The sequence below is a fragment of the Papaver somniferum genome, unplaced genomic scaffold (genome assembly GCF_003573695.1).
Source record: "Papaver somniferum cultivar HN1 unplaced genomic scaffold, ASM357369v1 unplaced-scaffold_52, whole genome shotgun sequence".
Taxonomy (NCBI): domain Eukaryota; kingdom Viridiplantae; phylum Streptophyta; class Magnoliopsida; order Ranunculales; family Papaveraceae; genus Papaver; species Papaver somniferum.
Genome location: NW_020647860.1, coordinates 1,312,450 through 1,335,674, shown reverse-complemented (window position 1 = coordinate 1,335,674; position 23,225 = coordinate 1,312,450). Strand labels below are relative to the sequence as shown.

Here is a 23,225-nt window from a genome sequence, read left to right as displayed (position 1 = left end):
TTTGGGATCTTTTCCATATTTTAATGTTTTTAAAAGAATATAACTCTCAAGTGTAACTCTCTTACTCTGGTAGGATCAAATCATCCATTTAGTGCAGGTAGAGAAAACAACAAGCTCAAGCCCCGTGAAAATAAAGTTAAAATTCACAAAAATTTCATGTATGGGTCATGTTAAACTCAAGAAAAAGTGTTTAATTTTAAGTCACCTAACCCAAAGGAGGAATGAGATTATCAAAGACAAAGAAAAACTAGAAAATGCTCACGAATAAGGAAAAACCATTTAAAATTGCAGAAGTAGTACTACTTTCTAAAAATTCAAAAGAAGAGAACAATTCTTTGGTTTCTGATAAGAACCAACTCCAGCAAATACTAGAGTTGCTTTAATGTGATCACATGAAGAGATTCACATGCAGTAGAGATTCACTGGAATTGTTTTGATTAAAGAGTCAACAAGAAGATGGAAACTAAATTTGCCCCCTCTGCTCCTTCAATGATGGGTGAAAGAGGAAGAGTTGGAAGTTTCTGTTTTCGGTTAATTCAATCGATGAAATCACTAGATGATTAGAGAATTTTCCAGGTACCGTTGGTAGATTTAATCCATTACTGGTAGTTCATGGCTATCAGATCCATTAATGAAATTTGATATAAAGAGATTATCCGGTTGAATTTGTTTTCCAAATGTTGTTCGTTCTTTTTATGATTATTATTTTCTGATGATCCTCGTTTTAGTAAACTGATTCAAACCTACATTAAGTTTTACAATACAATCACAAAAAAATGGAATCTCCTCAAAACCGAAGATCATTTTTCTTTGACCCACTAAATGGAGTAATTAGTAAAAGTGAAATAAGTTAAGGATCCGTTAGAAATAAATATTTTTTGAAAGTTGTCACCTGCTACAAGTCAATCCTAGAAAACAGAATATAAGAGATCTTATACCATCGAACGGCTAACAATCTGCTAGCTTACAAAGCCTTGCCGCACTGCCGCGTGGGATAGCACGACCCTGCAATAAGTAGATATATCCAGTAGTTTGAAATTGAATAGATTCTGCCTGCGTAGCAACTACGGCTAGCTCAGTTAGTTTTTTTTTGCTAAGAAACACGCCATTGCATTAAGAAAGAAAGGACTTACAAATAGAAGACAAGTTCACCTTCCTAGCAATATTGTCCAAAAAAGAAAGAAGGGAATGTCAGAGACCTTTAAGAAGGTTCTTTCTAGCCCAACGTGCAAGCCGGTCAGCTAGAGAATTATCACACCGCTTTACATACAAAAGCTTAAAAGAAACATTACTAACAATGGAAATCCTACACCGATTCAGGAGGTCTATACTTCTCCAGTTAAAGTCCGAAGTAGCAACATTCACAAAACTGACCAGCTGGAGACAGTCACTGAGAAAGACAATTTTAGGGAGATTCATCTCTTTTGCCCAAAAAATCGCCAAAATAGAACAGCACCTTCAGCACCCACTGCATCTGGAATCCACCCAAAATCCGCACGACAACCTATTACATTCCCTGAAATAGGATCAGTTAGTCAAGGAATTCATCTTTGAATGCTTTAGTTCACACTTCGACCCACTGTTTGAGCTCAAACCGATGACCTCATAAATACCCTCCCCCGAGTTGGCTCCGTGGAAGAGTCATAACGGCTCAAGCTAGCTAATAACTCTAGTTAGAATCAAACACGAGGAATGTATGTAAGGTCAAGTTACAAACTTGACCGTAGTTAGTTTCTTCTTTACAGATTAGTCTATACCCAATAAAAACTAGGGTTACGAAGAAAAGCTATGGATTCTTAAATATCTTTCTCTTCTCTATGGGATCTCTTTCTGTACGTTATCATTTCTCAATTATCTTCTGCAATTTCAATTTGATCCAAGTATAAGATTCAATTAATCAATGGAGACTCAATGGATTACTGAATTTCCTCATACAAATATGGATAAAAGACCTAGAAAAAGACCGAGATTAGCTTGGGATATTCCTCCTCCTGTACCTCCTCCGAAGGTATAATTTTCTCCCTTCTGAATGATTTTCATTTTTCATTTTTCATTTTTTAATTTCAATTATTTTGCTCAGATTTTTCTGTTAAATTTCATTTTGTAAGGATTCGTATGTTATGTATGCAAATTTCGACAGGTTTTATGATTATCTACTTTTTTGTTGTTGAATGTTTTGATTTGGTTGTCTGTTTGTAAATGAAACCTTAAATTGGGGATTGGCAATCTATGTTTTACAAAATTAAGATCTTATTTTTTTGGATGAATGATTGGAATTTGACAATTTGTCCAAATGATCAAGTTCTCAGCTTATTTCAGAATTTATTGTTTTGGTTGATGACTGGATTTATCTTGATACGGAGTTGTGATTATTTATATACTGATGACTACTGTTTTGCTTCATTTAGGCACTGCCTGCAATATACTGCGGACAAGAGTTTATGAGCGGGGTTGGCTCCAGAAATACTGGTGCTCCTCTGTATTACAAATCACAGATTCGGAATGGATCTCCACCTTGGAGGAATGATGATAAAGATGGACACTATGTATTTGTTATCGGAGAGAATTTAACTCTTCGCTGTAATGCTCTCTCACTACAGTCAGCTTTTTGTTTCTTCTATTTCCTTTCGTTGTTTGCCCTTTGAACTCTTGTGTTTCTTCCTTCTGCAGATAAAATTCTCAGTAAAATGGGTGAAGGTTAGTGCACAGTATTTCTTTATTTAATTTACAGTTCTCAGTGTTTGGTGCAATTTTTGGAAGGGATGCTATTCTAATGTTATGCTTTGTTTGGTGTAATTTAATTCAGGGACATTTGGACAAGTATTAGAATGTTGGGACAATGAAAAGAGAGAAGCTGTTGCTATTAAAGTTGTACGTTCAATTCAAAAGTATCGTGAGGCTGCCATGATTGAGATTGACGTTCTTCAAAAGCTTGCAAGACATGATGTCGGTGGCGCTCGGTAAGGGTTTCTGTCATACTCATTATTTTTTAACTTTGAGAAGTATTTTGTATAAATGGTTTTATTCTTTGCAGTTGTGTGCAAATACGGAATTGGTTTGACTATCGTAATCATATTTGTATCGTAAGTACATTAATGATGTTTATTTTATTCATTTGGGAGTGAAAGTGCATTTTTGTCTACCTGTGTGAGAGTTAAAATTTGAGGGATGGTTTCAACAGGTATTTGAGAAGCTTGGACCGAGCTTGTATGATTTTCTTCGCAAAAATAGCTACCGTTCTTTTCCCATCGATCTTGTTCGGGAGCTTGGCAGACAGCTTTTGGAGTCTGTAGCATGTGTGTGGGATATACTTGCAACTTTTTCCTTTAATGCTGTCCAAATGATCTCATAAGAAATTGGCAGTTGAGCATTAAGGGATCCTCCATTTCTATCAGTCTACCGACTTCCCTGTTGGGTAGATCACTAGATCTTTTGAATTGGAGTGATCTCATGATTCTGTTAAAAGAAGTTTCCCAGTTAACACAAACACACACACACACACACAGACGCGTATGTATATATATTTCTTGCTCTGTTTTCTCATAGTTTGCTACTGCTTTAATATGGCAGTTATGCATGATCTAAGACTCATTCATACCGATTTGAAGCCAGAAAACATTCTGTTTGTTTCTCCAGAGTACATCAGGGTGCCCGATTACAAGGTATTGATAAGTGATATCCACGTTCATTGTTCTGATGGCTATATGCTCTGTCTTTGTTTCAAATATTTTTACTAATTACTTTTCCTTGTTACCTTTTGGTCATAATATAGTATATGCCCCGGACCACTAAAGATGCTTGCTACTTCAGAAATTTACCACTATCTAGTTCTATCAAGCTCATTGATTTCGGAAGTACAACATTTGAACATCAAGACCACACATATGTGGTATCTACGCGCCATTACCGGGCCCCAGAGGTCATATTAGGTAATACCTCGTCTTTTATTAATTTTCTGATGCCAACAAATACACCCTTGCATATGGTGATTGTGGTTACATGTTGTTATGTGCAGGGCTTGGATGGAACTACCCCTGTGATTTATGGAGTGTAGGTTGCATACTTGTTGAGCTTTGCTCGGTGAGTGCAGTTGATTGAATTCTCTACTCCAGCTTTGAATATCTTTAAATTTTTGTGTCTACTCCATCTGCTTTATGCTATAATGGCAAATGTTCTTTATAACTTTAGAGTCCAGATAGACGGTACCTAGATCTTGCAACAGATAAACATTTGAGACATCATATTTGTTCAGTTCAGACACCATTCTTTTCAGCATGTGCTTTTTTGCTTGTCCGGTTATCTTATGGTCAATTTGGTTGTGTAGGGAGAGGCTCTTTTTCAGACCCATGAAAACCTGGAACATCTAGCCATGATGGAGAGGGTGTTAGGTCCACTACCCCCGCACATGATGGTTAGAGCTGAGTAAGTATAAACATTTTTAATTTAGTAGTTTTTAATTTAATATATATTTTCCTGATTTTTTCAAAAATAATAATAGTGATCTTTGTTTGTTCAAGTCGACGAGCTGAGAAGTACTTCAGAAGGGGTGCACGCTGTCGATTGGACTGGCCTGAAGGTGCAAATTCAAGGGAAAGCATGAGGGCAGTTTGGAAATTGCCTCGCCTCCAAGTAAAGTTTATTTCCATTTGTGTTGTCAGAACTAGAAAAGTTTAGCTGTAGACTGGGGTTACAATGATTCCGGAGGAGACTATCTTGGAGGACTAACCATCTGTTTGTTCTTTGTTTTGTAGAATCTGGTGATGCAGCACGTAGATCATTCTGCAGGGGATCTAATAGATCTATTGCAAGGGCTTCTGCGGTACGATCCATCTGTCCGACTAACAGCAAGGGAAGCTTTAAGACATCCCTTCTTCACAAGAGACCTTAGAAGGGGTGGCCGTTTCTTTTAATCTGGTAACTACTTTGAACTCTCGTTCGGGTTTCGAGTCGCATGTGCTGAAAGAATTCATACAATATTGAGAAAGGAAGTGCAAACCATTTTTTAGATGCGTGGGAATACTGTTTTTCCTGAATTAATTGTAAGAACAATACTGATGTATATTATATTGGGAGTTGTTACTTCATGTTAGCCTTCTTCTTTTTGCTCTTCATTTTCTTGTAACAGTTTGGTCTTTTTCTTTTTTTGAATTACTTACAGAAGTATTCCCATCTGTTAAAAAAGTTACTACTATTTTGTGCTTGGCTGGAAGAATTGCTTTTCTTTTCTGAACTGTTTGCTTTATCCATGAGTTGCAATTGAATTTCCTATCTTTTTTGCAAATTGTTAATGAGAAAAGGATCTCTTTCTTTTATTTCTTTTGGCAATAACTGACATTATTTTAGGATCAGAGTTGGAACGTGCTACCTGCTAGGCTCTGCGTCACCAACCAACCCGCATGCCTCCACATTTTTTGAGTATGTATGCTGGACTTTTTTTTTGTGTGTGTACAATGTTTAACTATCTATTTTTCTACAGAGGATGTTTTTGACTTGGCAGCGGTGAAGCCTAGCGTTTTCACTTGTAGGTTCAATTATGGTAGCAACAAAAGGTAAATTTGTTGGAGGCAGCGCATAATTGATACTACATGTTTATCTATTTTTTTCCCTCAGATAGATGCTCCAACTTCGGTAGTATATAGTGAAGTGATGTATTGTTTCTTTTCCTTGCCCCAAAGCAATTTCTTTATTTGTTAGCAGCGTAAAGGGGAGACTGTTGTTTGTGCTACTTGTAATCAGATCATAGTTCGGCAGTAAAATAATTTAGAGATTATACGATAGAAACAGAATTATCAAGTAGCTCTCATCTCACGAGGAACCATCCTTCGGCAAAATTATGAAGTAGCTCTCATCTCACGAGGAACCATCATTCAGCACGATGGATTCCTATTTTCCTCCCCATGAGGTAGAGGTTGAGAGGGTTCAGGAGCCTTCACCTGTTGTAAAACTGGTAGGGGTTAAACTAGTTTTACACGAACCCTGGATCCACAACCAATGAAGTATCCAACGTTTGGCAATACGATTCCCAGTTATACATTGACGTAGAATCTCTCACTTCAAGAGAAAGAAACAAAAATAAATAAAAATAAAAATAAAAATGAAATTCTACGTTTTGGTGGTAAGTCCAAAACAAGTTTAGTCTACTTTGTTTGGAGAGTAATCGTGAAGAAATATTTAACGACTTGGTCCTAATAATTGATAACAGGCAGTGGTCCTCATTGCGATTGCAAGTTGTCCTTTGATTTTTAGGTTTCATAAGTTGTGTCTTCTTTTGTTGACACTCTTTGTATTCCTAGAATTTTTCTACTTTAAACTTTATTCTTGTTTTTTTGGGCTCTTCGATCTTTGCTAGTTATATTCGCCCGCACACGTACTTATGTTGTTTTTCTTAACAAATTTAGTCTATTTTGTACGTGCAGGCGTGAAATAAACGTACGTTTTGTGAGCTCTCCGTATCACTTGTTTTGCAAGCTAGTTGCAAGCACACCTTCAAAATAAGCATCAGCCCTTGTTCTTTCATATGTAAAAAGAAAAACTAGATTTTGTGCCCGTGCTACGTATCGGGCGGACCCGAAAATCACCCATTATTTTTTTTAAAAAACTTCTACCTATATTTTTGGTTTGGTGTAATGTGGTTCGCCTCGCCCCATAGTGCATTTTTATTTGGTGTCACGGGACTTTACCCCGTCAATCACTTAGAATTTTGATTTGGTGGCTCGGCTTCGCCTCTCCCCGTTCCAATGCATGCTTAGCTTTGATTCGCCTCGCCCCGTCTCAATGCATGCTTAGGATTTTTTATTTAGTTTGGACAAACACTACTTTTTCTCGCCTCAAGGATTTTTGATTTGGTATGGCTCGGCTTCGTCTCGCCACGTCCCAATACATGCTTACGGTTTTTGATTTGAAATGGCTCGGTTTCACCTCGCCCGTCGTTTAAGATTTTTGATTTGATGTCGGCCATCTTTTTGATTTGATGTCGCCCGTTTAAAATTTTTATATTATCGAGATGCATTTTTAATTTGGTGTGGCTCAGTTTCGCCTCCCCGAATCAATGAGTGATTATACAGGTGAAGTAAGTGGATTTGTAAAAAAATAGTTATCACAAATTGATCTTTGTTTGCTTTCATAGTGACTCATTCATAATACAATCGTAAAAAAAAGATTCGTTGGCATTTTGTAATAGTCTGTCACATATGACATAATTTCAAGCGTCATTGAAGATGTCACATTTAAATTTTAATTTATTTCATTGTTTTGCCACCAGCCAATAACTTGTCGTTTGGAGATGGCCACTTGATAGACGAATGATAGGGAAAAGAAGGAAGAATTGAAATTTCTCACTTCCTAATTACAACACAAAATCACATTACAGAAGGTACATTTCGCTGATGATTCATCCCATAGCCTTTAAAAGAGAGCCTCCAATATACACCATGGATCAATATGTAGAAAAGAAAAAAAAACTGAAAAAAAAGTGAAAGGATTTTGAATGAAAGATAGCAAATAAATCCAAAAGCTTAGGAAGAAGGAAACACTTCCATTCCATCAGCTTTGACACCTCCCACTTTAGGTACACTTCCATTGATCTAATCACCGACTCGTAAGAGCTTGTTAATATCCTTCCATTCATCTCAAATAGATGGTCACTCAAAAACTTCACAAATCTTCTATCTTCTTCGTTTCAGCTTAGAAATCCCTGTCCTAATCTCTTTCATCCATTACGGTTCCTCAATAACAGTAGCAGCAGCTTCATGGCTGTATTTCCGGCATTATAGTCAAGCACACATAAACTGAAATAGTTATTAATACCATAAAATGACTCCTTTCTCGTAGATTTGTTGTCCACATTGATGCACTCAATATGGTTCATTTTGTGTCCTTCAAAAATTGCTGGATAGTACCCTCCACAACAGCCCCCCTAACAAGAAAGACAAAGATCAAATTGAAATCAGTGGCAGATATCAGACAGACCAACAAAATTCATCTCTAGGTATTAAAGTACTCTGTAAATTTGTTTAAGATCAGCCGAAAGTGCTTACTTTCATTTTATCCTCGAGCTTTTCAGAAAAAAACCCTATTGAGTTCTTGTACATCATGCTGCAGGAAAGAATCATACATATCACATGCAAAACATCTTGTCAGCTCTTTAGTTGCAACACTGTTGTCACTGTATTGAAGCTTGTAAAATATGTTGTGCAAAGCCAGAGGAATGCTTCCAGATGGCCTATCTATGAGAATGAGATTCCAGATGAAAATCTGACCTTTCTGAAGTAGAGAGTTCATGTTGCACCCTGATTCTTAACACCAGCAAAGCATGTTTCTTTCTTTGAATTATAACTCCAATAATCCACAACCTTACGAACAATAATCTCGGCTTCAATGATTACTGTATCATAGCAAGAAATTCTCTGCTAAGATCGTAGAGATCACTTAGAGGCATAAAGGACGTGAAGCACCAGGGTATTGGAATTGTAATCAAACTTAAGGATACAATATTCATAAATCATGTCATTTCACAAACTGAAAATAAGAGCTAATTGTCACTACAGCCTACAGGTGGGTGAATTTGTGAGCCGGGAGTATAAAGGTTGTTAAAATTCAAAACACTGTGAGCCTTAGCATTTTAAAAAGAGCACCATAAAATCTATCAATCATACTGACCTTTGCAGTTGTACACAAAGCTAGATACCAGATACTTCTGTTCTCCGCCACCATCTATGATCCTGCACTTACACATAGTGAATAACCAAATTAGATCAATGCAACATCATATCAAAAAAACCAAATGAGATACAATACAATGTAATTCATTGTTACCCAAGATGTTCCTTAATTCGATCCATAAGAACTTTTTTCTTCCCTGTTAATCCCAATCCAGTTTTCCTCAAATAAACTTTAAATTCAGTTTCTCCAACTGACCACCTATTTTCATCCATGAAAAACAAAACACAAACCACATTTAAATCAACCCACAAGCTTACATCCTCATTGAACCATTATATCAAGCACATTAGCAGCAATAATTTTCTCAATAGTTTCCAGGGAGTTTCGAATCATTTGGCATCTTTGGCATTAAGTTCAGGTCCTTTCATCTCAACATCATCTGGTTCTGCATCATTTCCCGAATCAATAACCTTAGAAATCCTGCAAAATCAAAAAACAAAAAAAAAAGTTAGCTCCATCACTTTACATAAAGAGGTGAATCAGTCGATGAATAAAATTAACATACGAACCCGGATTTAGTTTTCTACAATGAAAGTCTGGATAGACTTGATGTCCCAACCCTAATTCCCTGCAAAGACGAATTAGTGATTTCCTTCTTGGTTGATTATTTTCTGAATCACCAACTCCATCAAATCATAGAACTGAATTACCTCAGAAACATCACTACCAACAATTCCTTGATTCTCAAATCTCAGATCGAATCCATCTGCTTCATCTATAGCTTAATTTCTCAATTACCTTCCCGCAAATTCAAAACAGACAACCAACACCTCATTACCCTTCTAATTCTTCATAAACCCTTTGAAACACGCCCTACATTCCATGAGTACAAATTTCTGTTTCGTGTGCTCTGGCTCGGAGTTTTTAGAAAAAAGTGTGAAAAAAGGAGGGTGCTTTCTCTTTTTAGATCGATATAAGAAAAGTCGGCAGCGGCCGGAAAAATCAAGTTACGGTTTTGATTACGTTTAGGGTTACATTTTGATGGAGGTATTGTCTACCTCAGACGGCGTTAGTAACGTTCAGTTAAGTATTTGGTGTAAACTAAGTGTAAATAATTAGTCAGGTATAAATTACATATAAGTATTGTATATCCACGTTTTGGCTAACGGTGTTACAAACGACTAGTTAAATACATCATATAAACGGATTGTAATTCATGTTTTAATGTCTTGACCAGTAAAATCATATGACTTAGCACTTCAAATGAGTGGAGGTAACAAAAGAAAGAAAGTGCTGGGAAGTTTCACTAAATAACATCGGTGTCATAAACAATTACGGTGGTCATTTTCGTTTGGTTTCCAACAAGAAGGTCATGTGCTTGCTGTGCAATATTCCCCATGACATGATATAAATACTATTCGAATGAATTTCAGCCGTATCCAACATCTATAGTTGTACCTATCTTTCTCCCTCTCCCGCGGGCAGCACTAGTTAAAAGAAAACGTACACTATCTGCGTAGAGTGTAGACGATAAAAATATCCAAAAAAAAATCACTATAGCTGTGACCCACAAAAATAATACGCATGTCCTAACAACATTATCTTTCTCTAAATATCGCTCCTAATTCTCATTTAGTGCCACACAAAACCCTAATTAAAATTACTAGTTAACAGAAATATAAAAGTGTACACTCCCCTTTCCTCAATTCCTTTCGTTATACTCTAGGTTTGTGTTCTTTTTATCTCTAACTCAGAGGTGAATATGGTGGATCCGATAATCGGCGATGGAATTTCTGGAGACACAGAAGAACGCTTGTTACCGGACTCAGAAAACGATAACCAATGGAGATTAAATTTTAATGATTTTGAAAGATATGATCATCAAGGAAGAAGAGGAACTACTAATACTCAATGTTTTCACAAGTGTCTCGAGGTTTTAGGTAAAAAAATTGATTTGGATTTTATATGTTTTTTCTTGTGTCTAGAATTATTTTTTTGTTTGACTAATTGTATCATGGCTATTATTATTATCATCATCATGTGTGTGTGTTTCTTGTTCAGGTTATCTCTGCTTCTTTTTGTTTTTTTACTCTTTATTACGTTGTTCTTATTCTCACTGATTTTAGTATTATTCTGTCCATTTTCCCTGACGGATCTTTTTTTAGCAGAATATTAAAATTTTGCTGGATTTTACTGATTGAGAAAGAACACATGTTTAATTTGTATTTTTTTCCTAAACGTAAGTTATTCTGTACATCAGGTAATATTAAAAAGTTAATTAATTTAGTTTTTTTTTATCTTGTTAGTCTATTTTCTAAAAGCAGATTAGATTCTTTAATGAGTAATCTATACTCAGAAATTTCTATTTCAGTATATATTGGTCTAATGAATCTATTCCTTTTTTTCGAGAAGATTGTTGGTTCTTCTTTTATTTCTTGGTTTAGAATTATTTTAATTTTCATCAACTTGTTTCCTATTGGAATTTCAGTTTTATAAGCAATTTGATGGACTAGAATCGTATGCAAAAGTTTTGGTTTCAGAGACATCTGATTTTGTGTTCTTACGACCATGATCCGAAACTTGTGTGCTTTAACAGGCCTTTATAAAGGTATGGGGAGGTTTCATGGAACTTAGAATAGATACTTGGCACTTCAGTAATAATTTTTGGGTACCTTGAGGGGTTTTAGTTCACTAATTATGTGTTACTTGATGTCAACTGATTTTAAAGTTGTCTGGCTGGGTAGATTTGTTCACGTGTTTTGATTTCCTAATTGTTTTTGTTTGACTGTGTTAGTAATGATGATAGATTCAAATAGAGTGTTATCAGTCATGTGATCGCGTGGTAACATCTGTTATATATCATAGAAATCCCATAACCTTAACTTATTTTTGCCACATTTTGATGTGTTTTTAGCTCCAGAAGATGTGGTGGCCACTTATTACCAGCAACAGGTACAAATGTTGGATGGGTTCAGTGAGATGGATGCGTTAACTGATCGTGATTTTCTCCCCGGAATGACAAAGGTTTGAACACCTGCTTCTAGGACCAGGAAAACTCAATACGTGGCGTTTGACTGGTTTGCTCCATGAGTTGAAACATGAACTTCTTTTAATGTTTCAGGAGGAGCAAGAAAATTTGGCTAAAAGTGAAAACTTGGCTATCAGAATATCAAATATAGCAAATATGCTTCTTTTTGCTGGAAAAGTTTTTGCTTCAGTCCATAGTGGTTCATTGTCTATAATAGCGTCTACACTGGATTCACTTCTTGATCTCTTATCAGGTTTCATTTTGTGGTTCACCTCATTCTCTATGCAGACCCCAAACCCCTACCGATATCCTATTGGGAAAAAACGCATGCAACCATTGGTCAGTTTCCTTTCTCTTGGGCTCAAATAAGAAAATCCTGTGTTTTCTTATAACTATTATGGGATTTGATACAGTCAATGTGTTTTTATGCATGGCCCTGAGATGACCTTTTGGGATTACTAACAAAAGCATTAGCTTTATTTATTAAATCCTGGATTCAAATGACTTTTGCAGGGAATCATTGTTTTTGCCTCTGTAATGGCGACATTGGGGTTGCAGATTATTTTGGAGTCCGTACGTACCCTGATAACTCATGTAAGTGGGTAGTTACCCTTTTCGGGACTAGAACCATAATGTGATGTCCTTGATATATTTTTTTGTTGTTGAGAAATATGATGCAGCCTTGTGCATGGCCATCTCTGTTTTAAACCCTGACTTATTGCTTTTTTTTTTCCACAGCATGATTTCAACTTGACTAAGGTGCAACAGCTGTGGGTGATTGGGATCATGTGCACTGTAACGTTGGTTAAGTTTTGCCTGATGCTTTATTGTCGCACTTTCTCCAATGAAATTGTCAAAGCTTATGCTCAGGATCATTTCTTTGATGTCGTGACCAACATCATTGGTCTAGTTGCTGCCATCCTCGCAAATTACTTCAAGGATTGGATGGACCCTGTTGGGGCTATAATTGTAAGTGATGCTTTGTTATTTTCTCTCTTTCTTTCTCAGAGGATTAATGTGATGTTAGGGGCAGTACTCTTTATCTCAACTAGATCCCCACAATGTTAAACAATTATTGAGTTTTAAGGCCTAAGCCAATTGCTATAATTGACAGAATATAATACTAGGCAGCATATTTTTAGGAGCACATGGTTAGAGATTTGAATCCCAATATTCATCATATTAAATCATAATGGTGGTTTTAATTTTTGTTAGGATGACCATCTCTTTCTCATGACTGTTGTTGATTCTTTTTTCTTGCAGTTAGCACTGTACACAATTCGAACATGGTCATCAACAGTACTTGAAAATGTGAACTCACTTGTAGGCAGATCAGCAGCACCTGAGTATCTCCAGAAGCTAACATACCTTTGCTGGAACCATCACAAGGCTATAATGCACATCGACACTGTCCGAGCTTACACATTTGGATCTCACTACTTTGTTGAGGTCGACATCGTTTTGCCATCTGCAATGCCACTGAGGGAGGCACATGATGTCGGAGAGTCCTTGCAGATAAAACTTGAACGCTTGCCAGAGATTGAGCGCGCCTTTGTTCATCTTGATTATGAATTTACCCACAAACCTGAGCATGCCCAATCTTAAACCTTAGGGTCAGAGAACATGTCATTATTTTGAACTTACATATGTTGTTGAATAAACGTATAAATTGTAGTTATCTTGTTGTCTGGATTTTAATCTGACTAGCAGTGGACCAGTGTTTCTACCAGTTCATTTACTAAAGGAGATTTCTTAGCTTTTTTCTCATGCGATTTTGCTCAATGGTGTCATTTAGAAATTGTTTCATCAAACCTCAGTCAGTCTCATTTAACTGGGATGTGTTTTCTTGACAACTCATTTTTTTCTTCTTCTCGCATGTTATTGGTGAAGGTTATCTTTGACTTGGGTTGTCCTTGTGTTCCATGCAACGATATTTTTTTCTTCTCCCTTACGCAACTCACTGTAAGGTAAGATTTGCAATAATTTGTAACTGCGTTTTTTATGTTCTTAACTTGTGCATTTCGGAGCGGACAAAAAGATTTTTTTTCCTTTTCTTTTTAAAAGTCAACAGAAATACTACGTTTAGATTATTATTATTTTATTTTTTTTTGAAGCATGGATTTTATTAAAGTAATTAACGTGCTATTACAGGAAGATAATACGAATAATTATTATTATTATTTAGATGGAAAGATAAAACATTAAATAAATGACTATTTAGACCTTTTGTGCAATTATGTCATGGAAAAATAAAAATATGTTCATCACCTATCCTGTCTGGCTCACAAGAAAGACTGTATTTTCTAAGTGAACTAGGTATTTCCGGGGACTTACGGCCCCGGCTAAATCTTTCCTTATAGGCTTTATCGTGCATTTTTTTTTTGTAGCAATACATTAAAAATGGCTATAACTTAATAAATTATACAATAGATAACTTATATCATTCCAGTACGCATAACATCAGTACTAACAGATTCATTTTATATTTAAACACGGTTCCAACAAAAATATATCTTGGAAAAAAAATATCAATCACTTGATTTAATTTCATCAATATTTATCCTTGATTAGTTTTAAAACCAATAATCGCTATCAAAGACCGAAATTCAAAAAAAAATCAAAAGAAAAGTTAGATCCATATTGGTAACATAAATTTGTAACTATAAATTTGTTTAGTTTAGTAACATAATGGTGATAAGGATGAGAGAGCAACAAATGAGGTGACCTTTTTCTCTACAAAATATATTTAGGATATGATAAGAACAGAAGTGCTCAATTTCGGTCAATTCCAAGAAAAAATAAATTCCAGGTGCTTTACTTCGAAAGTACAGTTTTGGTATTATTTTTTAGCAAAACAAATGTGTATAAGATAACATGTGATTATGAGCCAAATTTGGTCAAGCTAGGGAGAGACTACGCAAAGGACATGTATTGCTGGAGTGCAGGGACTACAACAACATGACACTAATGAAATCAATACGTCTGATATGCCTGAGCTCCCAGTTTAGCTAACAACAATTTTCTATCAACCAAGTCAATTTGGAACTCAAACAATATGGATCATATTCCTTCAAAGCGAACATGTGTTAAAAGGTTTGATACTAACAAAATAATATGGCAACACTGCTATCAAGTACCCGAGTCTTGCCTTATCAGCTTCCTAAGGTGCTTGGGCAGTTCACATTTCTTACGAAGACTTTGAAAATCTGTAATCTCTTAGTCTATCAAGTAACTTGGTAAGGAGTTATATGTATGAAAAAGATGGAGGGTTACATACACTCAATCCTGCAGTTTTAGAGTCAAGTGATGCTATAATCGATTTCATCAACCGTATCTTTCTCATCCTATCCTACAATCTATAAAGACATATCTAGCAACAAAAAATCAAATTTAAAACACATACCCACACCCTCTAATGGATTAGGACCCTGATTACACTCCTTGAATGCAATAAGCAAATTGATTTTGAACTATGCAATGTACTCTTAGCTCAATGCAGTAAGCAATCTGATTTTGAACTTGCAATGTACTCTTAGCTCTTAACAGTTACGGGGACAAACCTTTTCCTTATTGTTTCTCTCTCATTAATACCACCCACGCTTGTTTGGCATGCTGCCAAGCTTTAATATCACTTCTGCATCCTTCTTCTACCATGAACTTAAGTAAATATAATGGTTGGCATTGCTTAGGTCTCCATGAACTTTCTCCGTTTCTCAACCAAAGAAGCAAGTAACCTCTCTATAGCCAAACTAGCTTCTCTCTCAATGTTGTGAGGATCTACAACAACATATATACGAAACACCAAATATATAATATACTAAACAGTGCACATCTCAACCAAAACATAAAATAACACTTCAATTATTTGGACCGGTGATTGGACCTGACGTGAATCGAATACGCAACCTTTTGACGTCCAGTCAGATGCGCTACCATTGCGCCATTTATTTTAATATGGGACAGATGCAGTATGCATCTATGGTGCTTCAATTTCTTATTTTACTCTGTTCAACTCTATGTATTCCTCTATCCGTAGAGTACATTGAATGTACAGAAATGGCTATAACAGAGTTTCTCTTAATTTGGAATCAAATAATGTTGGTGTTGTATTAATGGGTGACGGTTTAATGATACAAGAGGGAAGTTCTGTAAAAGCAACGGGACGAATTGCTCAGATCCCTGTGAGCGAAGATCTTTTCAATAAAAACAACGGTAGCGGCAAGAATGAAAAACCGTACTTGGTGCAGCCAATAGATAAATACATAATCAACAATCAGTATGAATAAAAATATCTACAAAGAAACCACATAACCATAGAAAGACTTAAAGAGATAACCTTAAACCAATTTGTTTCTCGGCCATAATCTGTATTCATATTCTATTATCCGAGCACAAAGAAAAGCAAGATAGATTAAAGTTGTGAAATAGGTGCATATCAGACTAATTTTAAACTTATTTATTAATGGTTCAATATATTATGCGGAGCAAAAACTATATATACTACCTTGATATATAACACGCTAAAGTTTTTCCTTTTTCTTTTTAAAACTTATTGATATATAATGATCTTCATAGGGATCGTCCAATACTACCATAGAAACCTATTTCAACTTCCACTGGCTTGTTACTAGGAACAGATATCTAGTACAAATATGTACTTTGGTGACAATTCAAATTTTAATACCATGATAGTTCACTACTTAACTGTTACAAAAGAATTACCTACGTGATATAGATAACAGTTTCTTAACAAAACTCTTACTAATAGTGCTGAATAATTGTGACAGTTTTAGAACTGTTACTGCATAACTATTCAATGACTGTTTTTATATAAAATTGTCACTCTACATTGATGTACAATAACAGTTATAAACTGTTACTCTTCTGTGGCCACTTTCTTATAGTGACAGTTCTGATCTAAAACAGCTGCTATTTAATTATTTAGAATAAAACATTCTCAAACGCACGACCATTCCAGTTTGATAACTTCTGGTAGTACAGTTTTTATAACTTCTGTTTGTAGGGTCTCTCGGCACCTTCACCTCTCGTTTTTGTTGGGAACTGCAAAAGAATAAGCTTAGACACAATTTCTCAATAACATCTCTTTCAAATCGTATACGGAAGTTCTCATCTCTCTTTTGATTTTTTTCCTCTTTGGAAAATCTGAGATCTCATCTTTTTCTTTAATCTAGGGTTTCATAATTATTCTCCTCTAAACCAATATTAACTGAAAAAATAAAAATGTCAAATCATACTGAAAATAATTACATAGGTATTGAATACCCATAATCCATAGAATTTAATCATCTATTATATCCCCAATCTCATATTTTAGCAAGATCGCTACATGCCAATGTGGTAGAAAGTAATTTCTCACTACCCATTTTAATAATTCAAAAATTGAAGACAAAAGGAAGATTTTTCGGATGAAATCCTAATCTGTTGAGTAAGTAGCTTAACAGATTTAGACCTAGATCAAAAAAATCAGCTTTACCTTGATAAACTTTTCTACTCTTTGCTTGAAGAATAAAAACATAATCCCAACATGATGTCGTCATTGTGTAGGCAAGTTCTGTGAGTAAATGATCTATAAAATCTGGAAAATGTAAGGAAACCCACATGCTTATAGAAGCAAATGCCATTCAGCGGCAGCGAAATAATGGAGCTTACCTTTAAAAAAACCTAATTCTTTAATCTGCAAGGCTGTCTAGATATCCAACTTACTAAACTTGGTCTTAAAGAAAGCAAAAATGCAGAAAAATCCAAAGAAACAATTACAGTAATAACGTTTGAATTTTTGTTCCTTAACTATAAATCTGATCTACCTGCTTTAAGTTTATTTAAGCCAATCTCCGATAAGCCTTGTCACCTTTGCAAATCTGGAGTGTTAAGCTTTTAAAAAAATTAACTTCTTTGGTATTCATTAACTCCAGGATTTCTTCACCACCAAATAAGGGTCGTGGGTACTCAATATACCTGCAGTTATGAGTAAAGATTTAAATTTTAGAACATCATTCACGTATATGTTCAATGTTCATAGCAGCATCAATTTTTTTCGCACACATAATAACACCATTCACAGATATGTAAGAGATCAATTCTAATAACAGCAAACTACGAAAGAAAGGCTTACCCGCAGAGAGGGGAAATCAAAAGATGGTTCTTCACCTTGAGAAGTTACTATCTGTAATATTTTTAAAGTCATTTTCGCTTCCAATTGGCATGTTCATAAATGCCCACATCTGCGTAATCATTGATTTTCTCCACATCCGTTGTATCCAAGTGAAATTCAAATCACCATGCCATCAACCCAGAATAATCGGGTTTATCCAGCAATTATCATAGTTCATTGGTTAATGCTTAACGTATGTCAGTCCATATGGATCATCCTTGAAATGAACATTTGTTGGTAAAACTTTATGTTACTGTAAAGCGTTCAAGCATGAAAAAGGCCTCATTGCATCCATATATACAAAAAAGAGAGAGATGGGTATTTAGAGACTCTTGATCTTAATTTTGCCACAGCTTAACATGCTGTCCTTCATCGGAGTTTGGATAAAGAAAAAACAACTCAATAAGTTTTCTTAACAAAATGCAAGCTCCAGACAGTTATCGAGCTCCACCACCCAACTTCCGCTGGGTGAAGCATGACATTGTGATGTACAGGATCTCAGTAACAAATTTATGTCTAACTGCACAAATATCAAATAGACAAACACTACAAAGTTTGGTCATGTTTAAGTGGTATCTTCCCTCTTTCAGCACTCATACCATTTCAATATACATCAGGTTGAGCTAGATAAGGCTATTCTTTCATGTTATTATAAATCGATGACATATATCAATATACGCCAACAAACACACAGTTATCTATTAAGTTCCTTCCCCCACCCAAAAAAAAAGTCTTTCCAAATTGGAAATGTGTGAATCAGAACAGAAAAATTTGATGTGAACCATGCTACACACAACCAAGTAAATGAGAAGACGCTTATGCATACAGGGGATATCCATAATATATAAGGACATTCAGAGTATATCTATCCCGAATTAAAAAAAAAAAAAAAAAACGTAGCTCCGGAACGTACCTGATAAAACCTTTCATGTTATTGTAAATCAATCAACCCTTGGCGACAGCAGACACAGTAGTAATGAAATTATCTCTTGTCAAAACCATAGCTGATGCTTCTTTCGAAAACCTGAAATGGTAAAAACACAATTAATTAATTAAAATATCCGAATAGAACTAATGGAGTAGTAGATCGCCTAGGGGCTCTTTGACAGAAATAAGTTGCATTAGATGACCATAAAGATTATTTAGGCCGCGCATTTCAGAATATGAATAAAACGAAACAACTTGGTGGAAACTTATAATTCCACGGTACATCTAGCATTAGTGATTCCATATATCTCCCCTTCTTAAATTATAAAGTGTGAATTATTACAGATTGACTGCAACTTTTCAGATATTCCCAGTTCATTTTAATACAACTTTTATGCTAGTAATGCATGGAAAGTACAACACAAAAATTGGATCTAACATAAACTACTTCACAAAAACCTTGGTGCTCAAATAAACTTTAGCTTCTGGACTAAGAGTCTAAGACCAAGTGACAAATAATACTTAGCATTAACGTCAGCTGATTTTAATTAGGGAATTAAGTTAGGACGGGAAATAAAATTATATTAGGATACTTGGTCACTTCAAACCTAAGGTCAGCCGTGTTTAAGATTACTGGGTTCATTGAGTTTCTTCTTAAGGTCTGTCTACTGCTTATAGTTGGGTGTTAGGGCTGATAAACTCTCAGACATGATAAATTCTCATGGTCAGAAACGGTACACTATGTAATTTTCTTATTTGTATCCACTACGCAGTGCTTATTTGTATTCACATGAAGTGAAACCTTACTTATGAAAAAAATGCATAAGAATTACTTATATTAAAGGAAAATGCATGAAATTAGCCTCTTCCAACATAAATGATTCACCATGTCCGTAGACTTTAATCAGTACGGAAAAACAATATTATTCTAATTCTTTAGAGGCGGAGATAGAGTTTATATGTTCCTAAACTTTGACGGCAAAATACACATTAGGTGCTATACTATACGACATGTGTGGTAGTGAAACAATATTCAAAGATTCAAGAAAACTGAATTTGTCAGGACCCCCCAATCCCAAATATCGACTCACACTTCGTTACCGATTCAAGTGTTTCAGATTTTGGGCCGCTTTAAACGAATTCCAAAATGGGATTACAACCAAAGCAGTAACAACTGAAAAGGCAATAGCTGTACCGAAATAAAATTTTTTTGTTAAGAATGCAATTTTTACATGTATAATGAATTACAAATAATGCTAAAGTACCTTACTTAATACATAATACATATTCTCAAGTTTTCTGTACCTGTATACCTTACTTAAGGTCTTCCACCTACAATCCCTAAGTAGATGATATTACATAATAGGGCGACCTAAACTCACAAACTCACCACCTAATTGTTGTCCCATAACTGCTTTTGAAGTCTTTTTAGGTATGGTTTCATCAGGGTTTGACACACACAACGACCAAGAACCAATATGGTCGCACTCTTAAAGCATCCACGGTAGAAATCATACTTACAAAATTGCATATCAGAAGACGCATTATCTTCGCTGGTGCCTGAAGCCACTTTATGCCATGTTTTTTCTTTTATGAGATCTTTTTGTTTTCCTGTAATCCAAACCGGAATTACGAAAATATCATAAGTAGCCATTTTATTAACTCAGAGAGACGTGTACCTATTATTTACTCAGAGAGACATTATTATTTTTCGTCAACACCGAGTGAAGAACTACTGTAATATTACCCAGTCGTAGTAGATGGTTCCTTCTCTTGATCATCTTCATCACAGGTCAAGGACGATGATGTCCAATTCCAGGTTTAGGATATGTTCCTATCAAATTATTGATTTCTTGTCCTTTAATTCTACTTAGGAAGGACTCGGTATTAATAGAGATATGATCGGAGAGCCTAGTAAAATTCTGTCTAGCATCCCTATGGATTCATTTAAGTCCATAGACAACGTTTTGTTTGTAGTTGTGTCAATTGGGGGGGATAGTATTTGAAACGCTCCTGCATGCAGTTCAGAGTGGAATAACAATTAAATTCAAAACTGAAATATTAGCCCATATGACTACGATCAGCTGTGAATGAAATATACTGATAAACTAATGGAATTATGGAGTATACTGATAAATTAACAGACTAACCACTTCTCGATTTACGAAGACTTACCTGCAAACATATTAAGACCATTGAGTGACATAATACCTTTCTTACTTGCTACACCCAGGCCAACCAAAATAATATTAACCATTTTCTGTAAGTGTTTTGGTAGCCTGGCGTTGAACATGAACATGTTAGCAGCTTGCACACATGGATAGGTAATAGGTTAGTGATTTGAAAAATCAGATGCAGTCGATGGTATCACTGGGAGAAAATTAGAGCGCCTAATTGAAATGTATCGCAACACTTTACACAGTGTGCAGGTCCAATTTGGTAATGAGTAGTTGTGCTATGGTTTTTCTGCTATCTCCATCGCAATACCAATACGGCAGAAGGCACATCAAAATACGGGTGTAATCCCAATGCACTGCGCAATGACCTCAATCATTTCTGTAGGAACAATGCTCATCTACGTACAACCTTAAGAGCTTGCTCTTTCGTACAAGAATTTGTGTTATTTAGAGAAAGACTGACCTGTCCTTGCAAAACAAAGCTTTGACATTGTCCTCCCCATTGCGTATTGCCTGATGCTTTAAAATCTCCAAGCTCTACATGGCTAAAAAGAGCACACATACAGTTGCATTAGAGTTAAAGTAATAATCTTAAATTGTAAGAAAAACAAAAACTCCTACACGAAGAATTGCAGTACTAAAAATTGTACCTTTCTTGTACAATCACAAACTCAACAATTTAGCAAAAATCCACAAGATTTCTACTAAATTTAAACAAAACAGCAAAAAAAATCTCAGAGTCAGTCTAATTTAGAATCAAAACAATAGGGTCTTCTTACGATTCTTAAGATTCAGCTTGATCAGTCACCATCTTGAGCACCAATAACATAGATTTTACCATATAGAGTTTAAGTGAATAAGGAGAGGAAAAGGACAATGTTGCAAATCAAATAACAATACCTCATAAAATTGATTTGATGCATAGAGATTGGTTCAAACAACATTAGTGGCTGCAATGATCCAAACAGATTGATTTGAACAGGAAGAGGAGCGACACTGATCTTGCCTAAACCGAGCACCATGAAGAGGAGGAACCCCATAATTTAAAATAACAATAAATTTAAAAACCATGTTGATATAATATAAGAAATTGAAAAATTAGGGTTTGATACAACAAATGTTTTCTGTAGATTATCTTAACGATTTAGAACTCTTCGAAGCGCTGCATCATAACAATCGAACCATAATAAACTACAAAGATTGAAAAATCTAAACAAAAGCTACAGAAATCTGTATTCTTGTGTTCGAAAGAGGGAAAGAGAGTGAGTGTTTTCAGTTTTGCTCGAATCCAAAAATTTTGGCAGGAGTCAAAAGTATTTAAAGTATTCGACCATAAAAGTGGCAGGAGACCCTTTTAAGGTAAACAGTGCGGGTTTCTCGTGTCCGGTAGTCCTTCCCAACCGTCTAACCGTCTAATGACTACTTCATCCCGAATATCCCGACCTTCAGATCGGCTCTATATTTAACGTCGTCCGTCTGATAATTTTTATCATCTTAGAGACAAAGGCCATACCTTTTTATAACAATGATATCTGATCAGTGAATAATCTAATTGGTTTTAGTGATATGTTTACAACAAAGAATTATGAAGGTGTAACTTCTACAACAAAGACCGTTCCTTCGCTATAGAGGTGGAAGGTGTCGAGGGTTCGACCACTAAAAGTGTTTTTTACCATTCCCTTATTCAATGGTAAATCATCCATTTTGGACTTAGCCTCAGGTGCATCACTAGGTACTCGACATGCTTTCCGAAATTCCCAAAATCCCCCCTGCGTGTATTAATCTTGTTTAGTAGTAATCACCCAATTTCTAGTAGAGTGAACAAATATATTCGATGATTTTCTCCGATTACTAAAGCAAACAACCCCGCCGCCACCACCACCACCAACAACAAATATATTCGAATTATCTAGTGATTTATTTTTGTTTTCCGATCTTATTCATAACAAAAATCGGACCAAAAATTTTATTTTTTTTATTTTTTTTAATTAAACTGAAAGATTGAATTGATTAAACTTTAGCCATTACATAGTTGGGTACATTAATTATAGTAGGAATGTTATAAAGACCCCTACTATCCATGGGTCTTTCATAAGCATCCTTATCCTTTATGTATATACCCCTCATCTTTCAGAAGGAAACTATCTTTTTTTTTATAATTCCGTAAGTACCCATTAAGTTTAAAGAAAACAACACCAGAATTATTTCGTGAACATTAACTCTAATGCAACTGTATGTGTGCTCTTATCCACTTTCACTC

General features: G+C 35.4%; 2 protein-coding genes and 2 long non-coding RNA genes across 21 annotated transcripts; 2 read left to right on the top strand and 2 right to left on the bottom strand.

Annotated features, from left to right (window-relative positions):
* Window positions 1–1,744: 1,744 nt before the first annotated feature.
* On the top strand, window positions 1,745–5,686 carry LOC113343027 (serine/threonine-protein kinase AFC1-like). 6 transcript variants are annotated; one of them, XR_003356988.1, is made up of 14 exons: window positions 1,745–2,008; window positions 2,409–2,580; window positions 2,671–2,697; window positions 2,807–2,960; window positions 3,035–3,083; window positions 3,182–3,296; window positions 3,571–3,662; window positions 3,773–3,929; window positions 4,016–4,080; window positions 4,325–4,422; window positions 4,518–4,629; window positions 4,752–4,914; window positions 5,350–5,415; window positions 5,477–5,686. XR_003356988.1 is itself a non-coding variant. In XM_026587362.1 (13 exons), exons 1-12 carry the CDS (start codon window positions 1,901–1,903, stop codon window positions 4,908–4,910), a joined length of 1,308 nt encoding a protein of 435 aa, XP_026443147.1. In that variant the 5' UTR covers window positions 1,745–1,900; the 3' UTR covers window positions 4,911–4,914; window positions 5,350–5,686. The 6 variants fall into 6 exon arrangements, 4 of the variants coding, with proteins under 4 accessions (XP_026443147.1, XP_026443146.1, XP_026443145.1 ...); XR_003356987.1 differs by having other exon boundaries at window positions 5,344–5,415; XM_026587362.1 differs by having other exon boundaries at window positions 5,350–5,686.
* Window positions 5,687–7,305: 1,619 nt separating this feature from the next.
* LOC113342990 lies at window positions 7,306–9,616 on the bottom strand. 3 transcript variants are annotated; one of them, XR_003356966.1, is made up of 7 exons: window positions 9,372–9,616; window positions 9,231–9,289; window positions 8,815–9,141; window positions 8,659–8,720; window positions 8,259–8,383; window positions 8,037–8,094; window positions 7,306–7,915 (listed from the first exon to the last, which is right to left on the bottom strand). It is a non-coding gene; the product is annotated as an uncharacterized LOC113342990 (long non-coding RNA). The 3 variants fall into 3 exon arrangements; XR_003356965.1 differs by having other exon boundaries at window positions 8,259–8,405; window positions 9,231–9,616; XR_003356964.1 differs by having other exon boundaries at window positions 9,231–9,615.
* Window positions 9,617–10,283: 667 nt separating this feature from the next.
* On the top strand, window positions 10,284–13,456 carry LOC113343046 (metal tolerance protein 5-like). 2 transcript variants are annotated; one of them, XM_026587375.1, is made up of 6 exons: window positions 10,284–10,601; window positions 11,576–11,685; window positions 11,783–12,028; window positions 12,203–12,283; window positions 12,428–12,658; window positions 12,953–13,456. In XM_026587375.1, exons 1-6 carry the CDS (start codon window positions 10,424–10,426, stop codon window positions 13,292–13,294), a joined length of 1,188 nt encoding a protein of 395 aa, XP_026443160.1. In that variant the 5' UTR covers window positions 10,284–10,423; the 3' UTR covers window positions 13,295–13,456. The 2 variants fall into 2 exon arrangements, with proteins under 2 accessions (XP_026443160.1, XP_026443161.1); XM_026587376.1 differs by lacking the exon at window positions 10,284–10,601 and adding an exon at window positions 11,097–11,269.
* Window positions 13,457–16,467: 3,011 nt separating this feature from the next.
* LOC113343047 lies at window positions 16,468–22,259 on the bottom strand. 10 transcript variants are annotated; one of them, XR_003357002.1, is made up of 5 exons: window positions 21,866–22,259; window positions 20,310–21,510; window positions 17,823–18,885; window positions 17,184–17,665; window positions 16,468–16,750 (listed from the first exon to the last, which is right to left on the bottom strand). It is a non-coding gene; the product is annotated as an uncharacterized LOC113343047 (long non-coding RNA). The 10 variants fall into 10 exon arrangements; XR_003357008.1 differs by having other exon boundaries at window positions 17,515–17,665; XR_003357003.1 differs by lacking the exon at window positions 16,468–16,750 and adding an exon at window positions 21,616–21,669 and having other exon boundaries at window positions 16,913–17,665.
* Window positions 22,260–23,225: the final 966 nt, after the last annotated feature.

What these genes read in the sequence shown, in the direction of transcription:
- LOC113343027 (XM_026587362.1), top strand. Translation starts at nt 1,901, where the DNA reads ATGGAGACTCAATGGATTACTGAATTTCCTCATACAAATATGGATAAA. An exon ending in ATCGTAATCATATTTGTATC is followed by an intron (nt 3,084 to 3,181) that starts GTAAGTACATTA and finishes TGGTTTCAACAG; the next exon opens with GTATTTGAGAAGCTTGGACC. An exon ending in GGCCCCAGAGGTCATATTAG is followed by an intron (nt 3,930 to 4,015) that starts GTAATACCTCGT and finishes TGTTATGTGCAG; the next exon opens with GGCTTGGATGGAACTACCCC.
- LOC113343046 (XM_026587375.1), top strand. Translation starts at nt 10,424, where the DNA reads ATGGTGGATCCGATAATCGGCGATGGAATTTCTGGAGACACAGAAGAA. An exon ending in CAAGTGTCTCGAGGTTTTAG is followed by an intron (nt 10,602 to 11,575) that starts GTAAAAAAATTG and finishes ATGTGTTTTTAG; the next exon opens with CTCCAGAAGATGTGGTGGCC. An exon ending in ACCCTGTTGGGGCTATAATT is followed by an intron (nt 12,659 to 12,952) that starts GTAAGTGATGCT and finishes TTTTTCTTGCAG; the next exon opens with TTAGCACTGTACACAATTCG.